General features: G+C 44.6%; 1 protein-coding gene across 2 annotated transcripts; it reads left to right on the top strand.

Moving 5' to 3' along the window:
• The first annotated feature begins 1,250 nt into the window (after nt 1-1,250).
• Nucleotides 1,251-11,339, top strand: LOC101334699 (uncharacterized). Of its 2 annotated transcripts, none has more exons than XM_019928876.3 (4): nt 1,251-1,523; nt 2,093-2,131; nt 2,558-2,684; nt 7,385-11,339. In XM_019928876.3, exons 1-4 carry the CDS (start codon nt 1,491-1,493, stop codon nt 8,953-8,955), a joined length of 1,770 nt encoding a protein of 589 aa, XP_019784435.1. In that variant the 5' UTR covers nt 1,251-1,490; the 3' UTR covers nt 8,956-11,339. The 2 variants fall into 2 exon arrangements, with proteins under 2 accessions (XP_019784435.1, XP_033701900.1); XM_033846009.2 differs by having other exon boundaries at nt 1,251-1,634.
• The last annotated feature ends 739 nt before the right edge of the window (nt 11,340-12,078 follow it).

Here is a 12,078-nt window from a genome sequence, read left to right as displayed (position 1 = left end):
TTCTCCCGTGTTCCAAGGGAACGCCGTTAGTTCTTTTCCTCCAGGAACAGGAACTTTTCCTCCAGGAACTTCAAGGCAGCGAAGCCATGTGTGATCTGAGGTCGCATCTTGGAGAGGACAATGAGGCCTAGGCACAGTGGGTGTGGCAGGAGGGACAGGCTGCAACTCCGGACCCTACAGTGCCCGCTGGTTGCGGGCTCACAGTGACTCAGGCAGAGAGGAGGGGGGTGCGGGAGCCGGAGGAGACATCCAGGGAGAGTGGGCACCTCCGTGGACGTCTTTAATGGCACTCCCCTTGGGGTTGAGTCTCCATTCCTGGCCGCAGAGTCTGCGGTCCCCCATTTTCACCTAAGGGCCGAATCCCAACTTTCACACGCAGCCGCCAGGGGGCGCCGGCCGGTCCAGGAGAGATGCGGGCTACGAGTTGCCCTGGGGCCTTTCCCCGGGGGAGAGCAGGGAGCTGCAGGGACGCTCAAAGGGCCTCCAGACCCCGCGGAGGTTCCCGGGTTCACCAGAGTCCTACTGGGAAGGGTCAACCTGGAGCCCCCAGACGGTCTCCCTCGGCCCCTCTGGGATTCAGGCGCGAGGTCTCTACTGCTGGTCCCAGGATGAAGGTCCTCACCCCTCCCCCTACAGAGGTCAAGCGCACACCCCGGTCGCCAGCGACAAGTCCGCGCTGCTATCCGGAAGCCGAGTCCCCGCCTGACGCCCTCGAGGCAGAGTCTCAAATTTTCGCCTACAAAGTCAACTCCCGACCTTTCCAGGCGACACCCCAGGAGGCGCAGCCAAACCTGCCAACCCTGATCTGGTCAGATCACAAGCCCGTTTTGCGGTCAGGGGTCGGAGAGGGGTGGGAGCGGCTCTCACACAAGGGAGGGAACTCAGGACTTTTCGCAAAGGGTGCTGACTGTGTCTTCCCCCAATCCCCGCGCCGGGGGAGACCTCCCATGTAGCCCGCGACAACCCGGGTCAGCGTAGGGGTTCCCATGTGGGGTCGAAGCGTCGCCGACCCCTCATCCGGACACTTTCCGGGCAACCTCCGTACAGGCCCACAGGGTAGACCGCCGCCCGGGCCATAGAGCCCTAACACGGCCTCCGGGACTCCGCGATCTCGGTGTGGGCTCCCTCCTCTGTGGCTGGTGGGGCCATGGGAACTACGCTACCCACAATGCCGGAGGCCGAGGGCCAAGACTAGCAGCCAATGAACGCCCGAAAGCAGGGCGTTTTCTCGTTCGGACCAGAGGATGTGGGTGGGACTTCTGGCGCCGCTGTTGTGGCAGTCACTATGGCTGCTCCAGTGTCCAACAGCGATACGGGTACTTTAGGAGAGCGGAGTCAGGATCGGGGTGACCAGAGCGAGGAGGCTTTAGAGGAGAGGTTGTCCCCACTGCACAGCGGCGAGTCTGCAGAGCCGCGGCGGTAGATGACGATTGTACACGAGTTCCGTCTCTGTCGCCCACCACCTAAGACCCCGCTCCTCCCAGACTCCGATGGCGGCGGCCGCGCCGAGGGACCCGCCTCAGGTGAACGCTCGTCCTACTGGCCCTGACCGCCCTCACCCCACCAGACACTAAAGACCCAAGTGCGGGGCGCCTGCTCATGTCTATGCAGTATAGATCCCTGTGTCCAGAAGAGTGAGTATCTCATGGGTGGAGTCCCCATATCTAAAAAACAGTGTGATGAGATGTTGGGAGAGTGTTACAGGCAGAGGGACCGGTTTATGTAAAGTTGTGGAGGGGCGATTGAGCCAGAATCATTCCCACTTGGGATGGCAAGTTGAGGAGTTTTAATCTCAGGACGGTATGGAGGGTTGTGAATAGAAGAGGCACATGGTGTGAGTTAGGCTTTTCAAATTTTCCAGAAGTTGCTCAGAGTAAGAACAGACTGGAAAGGGGATGAAAACACTGAGCCACAGGGCGGTTGGGTTTTTATCCAAGATCATACAGTTGTAAGAGCACGAAGAACAGAGACTCAGAGATAATGCAGTCATCCCAGGTCACCTTGCTCCAGGGCTGGACAGGGGTACAGGGAGACCTGAGCCTACTGAGCCTGCCATGATTACATCTCTCTAATGACCTCCCTCTTCCTACAGACTCCCATGACTACAGAAGTGCTTATGGACTGTACAAAGGTGAGTGGAGGATATTCCAGGCCTTCAATGGTCCTGACCCACCCTTTGTCTCTGGGATTGCGTCCTGGGATTTTTCCAGTCCATGAACCTGGAGACCCTGAAGAAACCCCAAGCCCACATTTGATTGTCTCTGGGAGGCACAATTTGGGACTCCAGGGGAATTACCTGACAAGAGGACATATGCCCTAGTGCCAGGCTCAGAGTTTAGATGGCGTCTCCCTGCCCAGGTGCTTGTTGTTGGTGTGGGCAGACACAGTGATCTTGATACCATGAGAAGAGAGCAGGTATCTGAGGCCCCAGGGCCTGATATTTCCTCTAAGGTGGGAACACTGGAAGGAGGATGAGCAGGGGATGGATGTCTGGGTGAAGGAACTTGGGTTCTAGAAGAGAAGTTGATCATGGAATTATCTGTCCTCATCCTGGCAGGGCTGTGTGACCTTTGAGGACGTGGCCAGTTACTTCTCGCAGGAGGAGTGGGGGCTCCTTGATGAGGCTCAGAGACGCCTGTACCACAAGGTGATGCTGGAGAACTTTTTACTTACAGCCTCAATGGGTAAGGCCCTCACCCAAGGGTTCTGGTCTCTATCTTACCTTCTGTCCCCCAGAGGCAGCTCTGCCCTTTCCACAGACAGACCATGGGCTCTGCTAACTTCCCCACTTTCTTGGCATATGTGTTGTGGGTACCAGTGCTGAGCTGTGTGCACTGCCTGCCCCAAGTAGTTCTAAATCCTGTTGCACCAAGCTTGCAGGGAAGGATCTCGGATTTAGGAGTCTTGCAGTCAGCCTAAAACAAAGCATCTCACCTTGTTTGCCCTCACTCTGGCAGAATGAATGTGTCCAGATCCATGACACCTGGTGTCCCGAGTTCTGATTGAGTCAGTAATTTTAATAATATTTATAATTAGTATTTAACAATATGTATATATGATATATAATTTTTACTGATGTTAGATATGGGGTCCTGATGGATGGGACCACAATATTATAGTAATCCATCATGAGGCACCTTTAATTTTTCCAGATTTAAGGACAGACATAATTGGGCTTTAGAATGGAAAAACAGTGGGGATAATCACCCCTTCATTTATTAGATTTTCTATAGTAAGTTTTAATCCTTGAAGGTCCTGTTTTAACATACATTGGGCTATATTACCTATTTTAACTGGGTGGCCTGTGAGGTACCATTTTATTAAGCCAATTTGTGTCAAAGACTTATGTTAATTTAAAATTATTATTCAGCATGTTAGAGCAGCTGTGCCCAATATGGGATAGTTTTGGGTGCTATGACATTGGAAAATTTAAGAAAGGCTACAGTTCAAGTGAGACATACCTATTTTTCTCTGTTTTGTATTTAGTTACATTCCTAAGAGTATACAGTTATGGTGTGTAAAAATAGTGTAATCCTGGGACTTCCCTGACTGTCCTGTGGTTAAGACTCTGTCCTTCCACTGCAGGGGGTGTGGGTTTGATCCCTGGTCGGGGAATTAAGATCCTGCATGCTGTGTGGCCAAAAAAGTAGTGGAATCCTCACATATAATTTGAGCCGCACTAATAATTACGTTTACGAAGTTTGACCATTGGTCCCTTTTAGTAAATGTTAAAAGTTATTTATTTATTTATATTTAAACCATTATACTTAAACCATTGTACTAAGGAATGATTGACATTTAAAAAGGTGTACACATTTCCTGGATACAACTCAATAAGTTTGGGAATAAGTATACATCCTTGAAACCATCACCACCATCAAGACCATAAACATACATATCCACTGCCTCCCACCTCTTTATTATTATTATCATCATTATTAATTGGTGTGTGTGTGTGTGTGTGTGTGTGTGTGTGTGTGTGGTAAGAACACTTAGGTTGCTTCCATATCTTAACTATTGTAAATAATGCTGCAATGAACAGAGGGGTGCATATATCTTTTCAAATTAGTGTTTTTGTTTTGTTCAGATAAGTACCCAGAAGTGGAATTGCTGGATTGTATGGTAGTTCTATTTTTAATTTTTTGAGGAGTCCCCGTATTGTTTTCCATAGTGGCTGCAACAATTTACATTCCCACCAATAGTGCATAAGCGTTCCCTTTTCTCCACAGCCTCACCAGCACTTGTTATTTGTTGTCTTGGTAACAGCCATTCTGAGAGGTGTGAGGTGATACCTCATGTGGTTTGATTTGCATTTCCTTGATGGTTAGTGATGTTGAACATTGTTTCATGTGTCTGTTGGCCATCTGTATGTCTTCTTTGGAAAAAAGTCCATTCACATCCTCTGCTCATTTTTTAATTGGGCTGTTTGTTTGTTTTCTTTGATATTGAGTTTACATGTAAGTTTTTTGGGGTTTTTTTACATGTAAGTTTTTAATCCATTTTGAGTTGTTTTTGTGTATGGTGTAAGGTAAGGGTCCAATTTCATTCTTTTGCATGTAGATATCCAGTTTTCCCAGCACCACTTATTGAACAGGCTACCCTTTTCTAGTTTGTATTCTTGGCCCCCTTCGCAAACATTAGTTGACCATATATGCAGAGGGTTATTTCTGTGCTCTCTACTCTGTTCCATTGTTCTATGTGTCTGTTTTTATGCCAGTACTATACTATTTTGATTACTGTAGCTTTGTAATATATATAATTTGAAATCAAGAAGTGTGACGGGGCTTCCCTGTGGCGCAGTTGTTGAGAGTCCGCCTGCCGATGCAGGGGACATGGGTTCGTGCCCCGGCCCGGGAAGATCTCACATGCCACGGAGCGGCTGGGCCCGTGAGCCATGGCTGCTGAGCCTGTGCGTCCGGAGCCTGTATGCCACAACAGTGAGAGACCCGTGTACAGCAAAAAAAAAGAAAAAGAAGTGTGATGCCTCTAGGTTTGTTCTTCTTGCTTAAGAATGCCTTGGTTATTCAGGGTCTTTTGTGGTTCCATATGAATTTTAGGATTTTTTTTTTCTACTTCAGTGAAAAATGCCATTGGCATTTTGAAAAGGGTTGCATTGAGTCTGTAGATAGCTTTGGGTAGTATATTTAAGAATATTAATTTTTCCAATCCACGAACAGAAGACCTCTTGCCATTTAGTTCTGTCTTTAATATTTTTTATCAATGTTTTATAGTTTTCAGTGTAAAGATCCTTTCACCTCCATGTTTAAATCTCTTCCTAAGGGTGATTTTTGTTTTGTCTTTTTATCATCATAAAAGGAATTGGTTCTTAGTTTCTTTTTTTTTTTCTTTTTTTTTTTGTGGTACACGGGCCTCTCACTGTTGTGGCCTCTCCCATTGCGGAGCACAGGCTCCGGACGCGCAGGCTCAGCAGCTATCTGATTTTTATCCTTCTTTCTATTAATGTGGTATATCACATTTATTGTGTTTGCTGAAATGTCTTTGCATCCCAAAGGTAAATCCCAGTTGAACATGCTGTATGATACTTTTTTTTAAAAATAAATTTATTTATTTATTTAATTTTGGCTGTGTAGGGTCTTTGTTGCTTTGCATTGGCTTTCTCTAGTTGCGGTGAGCAGGGGCTACTCTTCGTTGTGGTGCACGGGCTTCTCATTGTTGTGGTTTCTCTTGTTGTGGAGCATGGGCTCTAGGCACGCAGGCTTCAGTAGTTGTGGCACATGGGCTCAGTAGTTGTGGCTTGTGGTCTCTACAGCTCAGGCTCAGTAGTTGTGACACATGGGCTTAGTTGCTTTGTGGCATGTGGGGTCTTCCCGGGCCAGGGCTCTAACCCATGTCCCTTGCATTGGCAGGCAGATTCTTAGCCACTGCATCACCAGGAAAGCCCTGTATGATACTTTTAATGTGCTGTTGAATTTGGTTTACTGTATTTTGCTGAGGATTTTTGCATCTATGTTCATCAGGGATATTGGCCTTTGATTTTCTTGTGTTGTAGAGTTCTTATCTGACTTTGGTGTAAGGGTGATACTGGCTTTGTAAAATGAGTTTTGTTGCGTTCCCTCCTCTTCAGTTTTTTTGAGGATTGGTATTAAATGTTTCATAGAATTTACCAGTGAAACCATCAAACACTGGGATTTTCTTTGGGGGGAGGTTTATTATTACTGATCCAATATCCTTACTCATTATTGGTCTTCTCTGATTTTCTATTTCTTCAAAATTAAATCTTGGTAGGTTGTATATTTCTAGGAATGTATCCATTTCTTCTAGGTTATCCAATTTGTTGGTGTATAATTATTCATAGTAGTGTCTTATGATCCTTGTATTTCTGTGGGATCAATGGTAATGTTTCCTCTTTCATTTATAATTTTATTTATGAGTCCTCTCTTTTTTTTCTTAGTCTAAGAGGTTTGTCAATTTTATCTTTTTCAAAAAATCTTAGTTTTGATCTTTTCTATTGTTTTTCTAGTCTCTATTTTGTTTATTTCCACTTTTATCTTTACTGTTTCCCTCCTTCTGATAACATTGTGCTTAGTTTGTTCTTTTTCTAGTCTTTGAAGTGTGAAGATAGTGTGTTTACAATCTTTCTTTTTTTCTTAGTGTAGATATGTATCTGCTATAAAACCTTCCCCTTTTAGAACTGCTTTTGCTGGGTCCCATAAGTTTTGGTATTTTGTGTTTCCATTTTCATTTGTCTCAATATATTTTTGATTTCCCTTTTGATTTCATCTTTAACTCATTGGTTGTTCAAGAGTGTGTTATTTAATTTCCACATATTTGTGAATCTTCCCATTCTCCTCCTGTCATTATTTTCTATGTTTATCTTATTTTGGTCAGAAAAGATATTTGATATGATTTCAGTTTTCTTAAATTGGTTAACACTTGTTTTGTAGCCTACCATATGATCTATCCTGGAGAATTTTCCCTGCACTCTTGAGTAGTGTGTGTTCTGTATTTGATGAAATGTTCTATATATGTCTGTTAGATACATTTGGTTTATAGTGTTCAAGTCCACTGTTTCCCTGGCCGTGAAGGTTTTTTGTTTTTGGGTTTTTTTTTTTTTTGGCAGTACGCGGGCCTCTCACTGTCGTGGCCTCTCCCATTGCAGAGCACAGGCTCTAGATGCGCAGGCTCAGTGGCCATGGCTCACGGGCCCAGCCGCTCCGTGGCATGGGGGATCTTCCCGGACTGGGGCACAAACCCGTGTCCCCCGCATCGGCAGGCAGACTCTCAACCACTGCACCACTAGGGAAGCCCATGAAGGTTTTTTAAGATGTCAAAACATCATATTATACAGAAAGCTTATAAAAGAACATGATTAATACTCTCCCATCATAATCAGCATGATTCACAAATATTTCTCTTCTTTCAGTTTGTTTGCATGGAACAGAGAAGAAAGAGACACATTCTGGGCAAAATATTTCCCTAGAAGTTTTGTCACAGGTCAGGACTCCAAAGGTAGGTCTAATCAGCCAGAAGGCTCACCCCAGTGAGAAATGTGTCCCAATCTTGAAAGACATTTTGCACTTGGCTTACCTACCTGGGCAGAAACCATACTTGACTGGGGCATGTGCAAACCTACGACAGCTTCAGAAGCATTTCAGTGCAAATAAAAGTGACATGGATAGGGCATCATTTGTAAAGAGTTGCATGTTCCATGTGTCAGGGCATCCCTTCACCTGTAGGAAGGTTGGAAAGGACTTCCCAGCTACGTTGGGTCTTCTCCAGCACCAGATCACTCCCACTTGTGAGAAACTCAACAAAATCACCAAGTGTGGGGAGGCCTTTCATGGTAGGAAAAGTCATTACAAGTTGTGTGAATGTGGGAAAGCTTCCAGCTACAAACAGAGTCTTGTTTACCACCCAAGTGTCTCTACTAGGAAAAGGGTTTATGAGTCTAGCAAATATGGGAAAGCCTTGCGCTGTAAGTACTCACTTGTTCAGCTCCAGAGAGTCCACACTGGAGAAAGGCCTTACGAGTGCAGTGAATGTGGAAAATCGTTTAGGCAAAGAGCCACCCTCATTATACACCAGAGAGTTCACACTGGAGAAAGGCCTTATAAATGTGGCCAGTGTGGAAAATCCTTTAGTCAGTGCTCCAATCTTATTGAACACTACAGAATTCACAGTGGAGAAAGGCTTTATGGGTGTGAGGAATGTGGAAAAGCCTTTGGGTGCAAATCCAATCTTGTTCGGCACCAGAGAACCCACACTGGAGAAAAGCCTTATGAGTGCAGTGAATGTGGGAAATTCTTTAGACAAAGCTTCACGCTTGTTCAACACCGGAGAATTCACACCACGGCAAGGCCTTTTGTGTGTGTCCAGTGTGGGAAATCCTTTAGCCAAAGAGCCACTCTCGTTAGACACCAGAGAGTTCACACTAGTGAAAGGCCTTATGAGTGTGGGGCATGTGGGAAAGCCTTTGGATCCAAATCCAAACTCGATCGGCACAACAGAAGTCACACTGGAGAAAGGCCTTATGAGTGTGGTGAATGTGGGAAGTCTTTCAGACAAAGCTACAGCCTCGTTGAACACCAGCGAATTCATAGTAGAACAAGACCCTTTGAGTGTGGCCAGTGTGGGAAGTCCTTTAGCAGAAGAGCCATCTTCACTAAACACCAGAGAATTCACACTGGAGAAAGGCCTTATAAATGTGGCGAGTGTGGGAAATCCTTTAGTAGAAGCACCAGCCTTATTCAGCACTACAGTATTCACACTGGGGCAAGGCCTTATGAGTGTGGGCAGTGTGGAAAATCCTTCAGGCAAAAGTCTGTCCTTATTCAACACCAGGTAGTTCACACTGGAGAAAGGCCTTATGAATGTGGCGAATGTTGGAAATCCTTTAGCCAGCGCTCCAGCCTCAATCTCCACCGAAAATTTCACACCAGGGAGAGGCCCCATGAACACAGGAAGTATGGGAAATACTTTACTCCAAACAGCTAACATTGTTTAGTACCAGGAAGTCCACACTCTGAGAAAGGCCTTAGACCTCAAGGAATTGCTGTCTCCTCATTCATTATAATAGCACTAGACAGCTTCTGTGAGGGAGCCGTCTGCCTTGAAATTGAACCTCATACCTCCCACTTTCCAGAGGGGTGAAATTCCCAATGAGTTCCAGGGACCTGTGAAGCTTACAGGAGCTACAGTCCATGTTCTAAACTCCCCAGGGCCCTTGTCAGAGTTACATCTCTGACATTTTCTCTGGTAGAACCCACCTCACCTCTCCTGCCTTGCACAGTATTTCATTGGTCACCTTGATGTGCTAACACACAAGGCAGATGTCTGTGCTCTCTCCTTTTCCCTGGAGGAAATCTTGAGTAGTCTGTGCCCTTACATTTTCCTATTTCCAGTTGATTAAGTATGAGTCTGACCCTTCATCAAAATTGTTGGTTTCACATGACATTTGTGGTTGATATTCCTGCCTCAAAGTCACCAACTGGTAATTGCCTTGCCCCCTCCCCCCCCCCCCCATTGCTCTGGTTTGTGCAGCAATATAGGTCTTATTGTTTAATCTACCTTTAATCTTGGGGGTTGTATTCACTGTAGGGGGTGGGTGGAAAACAGAATTGGCCTGTTTGTATGAAGGGATGGGTCCTCAGCCTCTTGTGCCTCAGCAGGGACAGTATAATGATAGGAGAATAGTTTTCATTCCAGTTTTAGCCTAATTTGCATTGCTCCCCAAGACCTCCTAGGAACTAAAATAATGCTTTGTGGTCCTAATTTGGGACCTGGCAGTCTACATATTGTATGACCACAGGTTACCTTGAGGAGGGGTCACTTATTTTGGCAAGCTCCAGGGCCTTTGGGACTGCCATGACTTTGTCTCATATTCCCAGAGCGTGTCCTATAATGCCCAGTACTGTTGAGGGGAAGCTTTTCACCGGGTTCTACAAGGGAACCAAGTGTCCTGATGTTCATAATTCTGTGGACTGGTATCCCTCCTCACACTACAGGAGCTGGGTTTCAACCATACTTGGTAGTAAAATTCTGGGTGGGATTAATAGTCAGTGGAAGAGCATGCAGCAAATTAAATGGAGTGTGCCACTTCTAATGTGCGTCCATAAATCTTCCAGAGACTGTGGCTGTGAGGAATCACAGACCCTCCAAAGGCTGTGTACCTCCTATAGCTGAATTCATTGTCAGCAAACAATCTAAAGGTTTTGTGAATTCTCATTGTCTTTCTGGGCTGGTCAACTCAAGTCCATTGCTGTAAAGGCAGGGAAATGAGAACAGAGAATGGAGATCCTGTTGTCCAGGGATGTGTCTTTTGTGGTCTAGCCAGTGGTCCTGTTGTCCCAGACTGCAGCGGCCTCCATTGCTTGCCCATATTTCCAGCACTGATTCAGGGCTGCCCTTCCTGAGGAAAGGAAAAAAATAGAGTGGAGTCAATATTGAGTTGTTAAACTTTATGGTTTCCAGAAAGAGGGGGAGGTCCAGATATTTTTTATTTTGAACCATTTGTTTTAGAAACTTTATTGAGGCATAATTGACATGCAGTAACCTATACATATTTAAGGTGTATAGTTTGAAAATTTTTGCCATATGTATAAACCCATAAAACCATCAGAATCACGATAATGAACATAACCATGATTTACCTCATGCCCCTTTACAATCTCTTGTTGCCCTTCCCAAGCCTACAGGAGTCCAGTGATTTACTGCCTTCAACAATAAATTAGTTTGCATTGTCTAGAATTTTAGTTGAATTGAAGTATAAAAGTGTTTGCTCTTTTTTTTGATATTTTTCATACTGCCTAATTATTTTGAAATTCATCAATGTTGCTTGTATGAATAGTTCATTTTTTTACTGTTGAGTAGTATTCTTGTCTATGGATATGTTACTATGTGTTTATCCATCCATCTGCTAATGGGCAGTTGAGTTGTTTCCAGTTTGGTGTTGTTAGAAATAAAGCTGCAATGAACATAGGCATACAGTTCTTTATATGAATATGTGTTTTAATTCTCTTGTGCCACTACTTCAGAGTATGTGAATGTTTCAATATTTAACAAACGGCCAAATTGTGAACTGGTTGGACACTTCTGTGTTCCCACCAACAGTATATGAGAGCTCCTATTCCTCCACATCCTGCCAATACTCGGTATTGTCAGTCTGTTTAATTTTAGCTGTTTTAACAGGGGTGTAATAGCATCTCACTGTGATTTTAATTGCAGTTCTCTGATGTTCATGATGTCCAGCATTTTTTTCCTGTTTATTTGCCACTTGTATATCTTCTTTAACGACTATTACTACCAGTTGCTTATTTTGAAATGGATGTTGGCTGATGTTTCCCTTTCCATTAATAAATAAAAGACATATGTCTAACAAAGACAGGTGTTGGAACTTCACTCATTCCTCAGCAATGATGTGTCATCTTTACTAAAAGGAAGTATTATTTTTGAATACTATCAGAATATTTTCTCAATTGTTTGTTGCTATTCTGGGAGTGTAACACTCCCAGAGTCTATATACTTTCAAGCGTTGTCTACCTTCCTAACATATTCTCCACCACTTTCGTAAGTCTAGCCATTCAAATAAACAAGGTAGAGTTTTTGTCAGTTTTTCTGGTGTATCTATGCCCATCCTGGCCAATTTCAAGTTGCCAAAAGGATGGCACTAAACATGGATTTGGGAAGAGTGTGCAGTAGAACAATATTATAATGTATTTCCACCATGCTGATGGAGTGGTCACAAATAACCTCAGGAATATATATGAGTAAAACATAGTAAAATAATTTGGAAATGACAACTCTTTTTTTAAAATTAATTAATTAAGTAATTGGTTTTATTTATTTATTTTTGGCTGCATTGGGTCTTTGTTCCTGCACGCAGGCTTTCTCTAGTTGTGGTGAGTGGGGGCTACTCTTTGTTGCAGTGTGCAGGCTTCTCATTGCAGTGGCTTCTCTTATTGTGGAGCACAGGCTCTAAGTGCTTGGGCTTCAGTAGTTGTGGCACGTGGGCTTCAGTAGTTGTGGCACGTGGGCTTCAGTAGTTGTGGCTCACAGGCTCTAGAGCGTAGGCACAGTAGTTGTGACGCATGGACTTTGTTGCTCCGTGGCATGTGGGAT

This window comes from Tursiops truncatus, chromosome 19 (assembly GCF_011762595.2).
Source record: "Tursiops truncatus isolate mTurTru1 chromosome 19, mTurTru1.mat.Y, whole genome shotgun sequence".
NCBI classification, from domain to species: Eukaryota; Metazoa; Chordata; class Mammalia; order Artiodactyla; family Delphinidae; genus Tursiops; species Tursiops truncatus.
The sequence above is the reverse complement of the archived record's forward strand: the minus strand, read 5'-3'. Positions and strand labels throughout refer to the sequence as shown.

Bases quoted from the DNA above. Each gene is read 5' to 3' on its own strand.
- LOC101334699 (XM_019928876.3), top strand. From the start codon at position 1,491: ATGGCGGCGGCCGCGCCGAGGGACCCGCCTCAG. The intron at 1,524-2,092 runs GTGAACGCTCGT...CTCTTCCTACAG, and splicing joins CGCCGAGGGACCCGCCTCAG to ACTCCCATGACTACAGAAGT. The intron at 2,685-7,384 runs GTAAGGCCCTCA...CTCTTCTTTCAG, and splicing joins TTTACTTACAGCCTCAATGG to TTTGTTTGCATGGAACAGAG.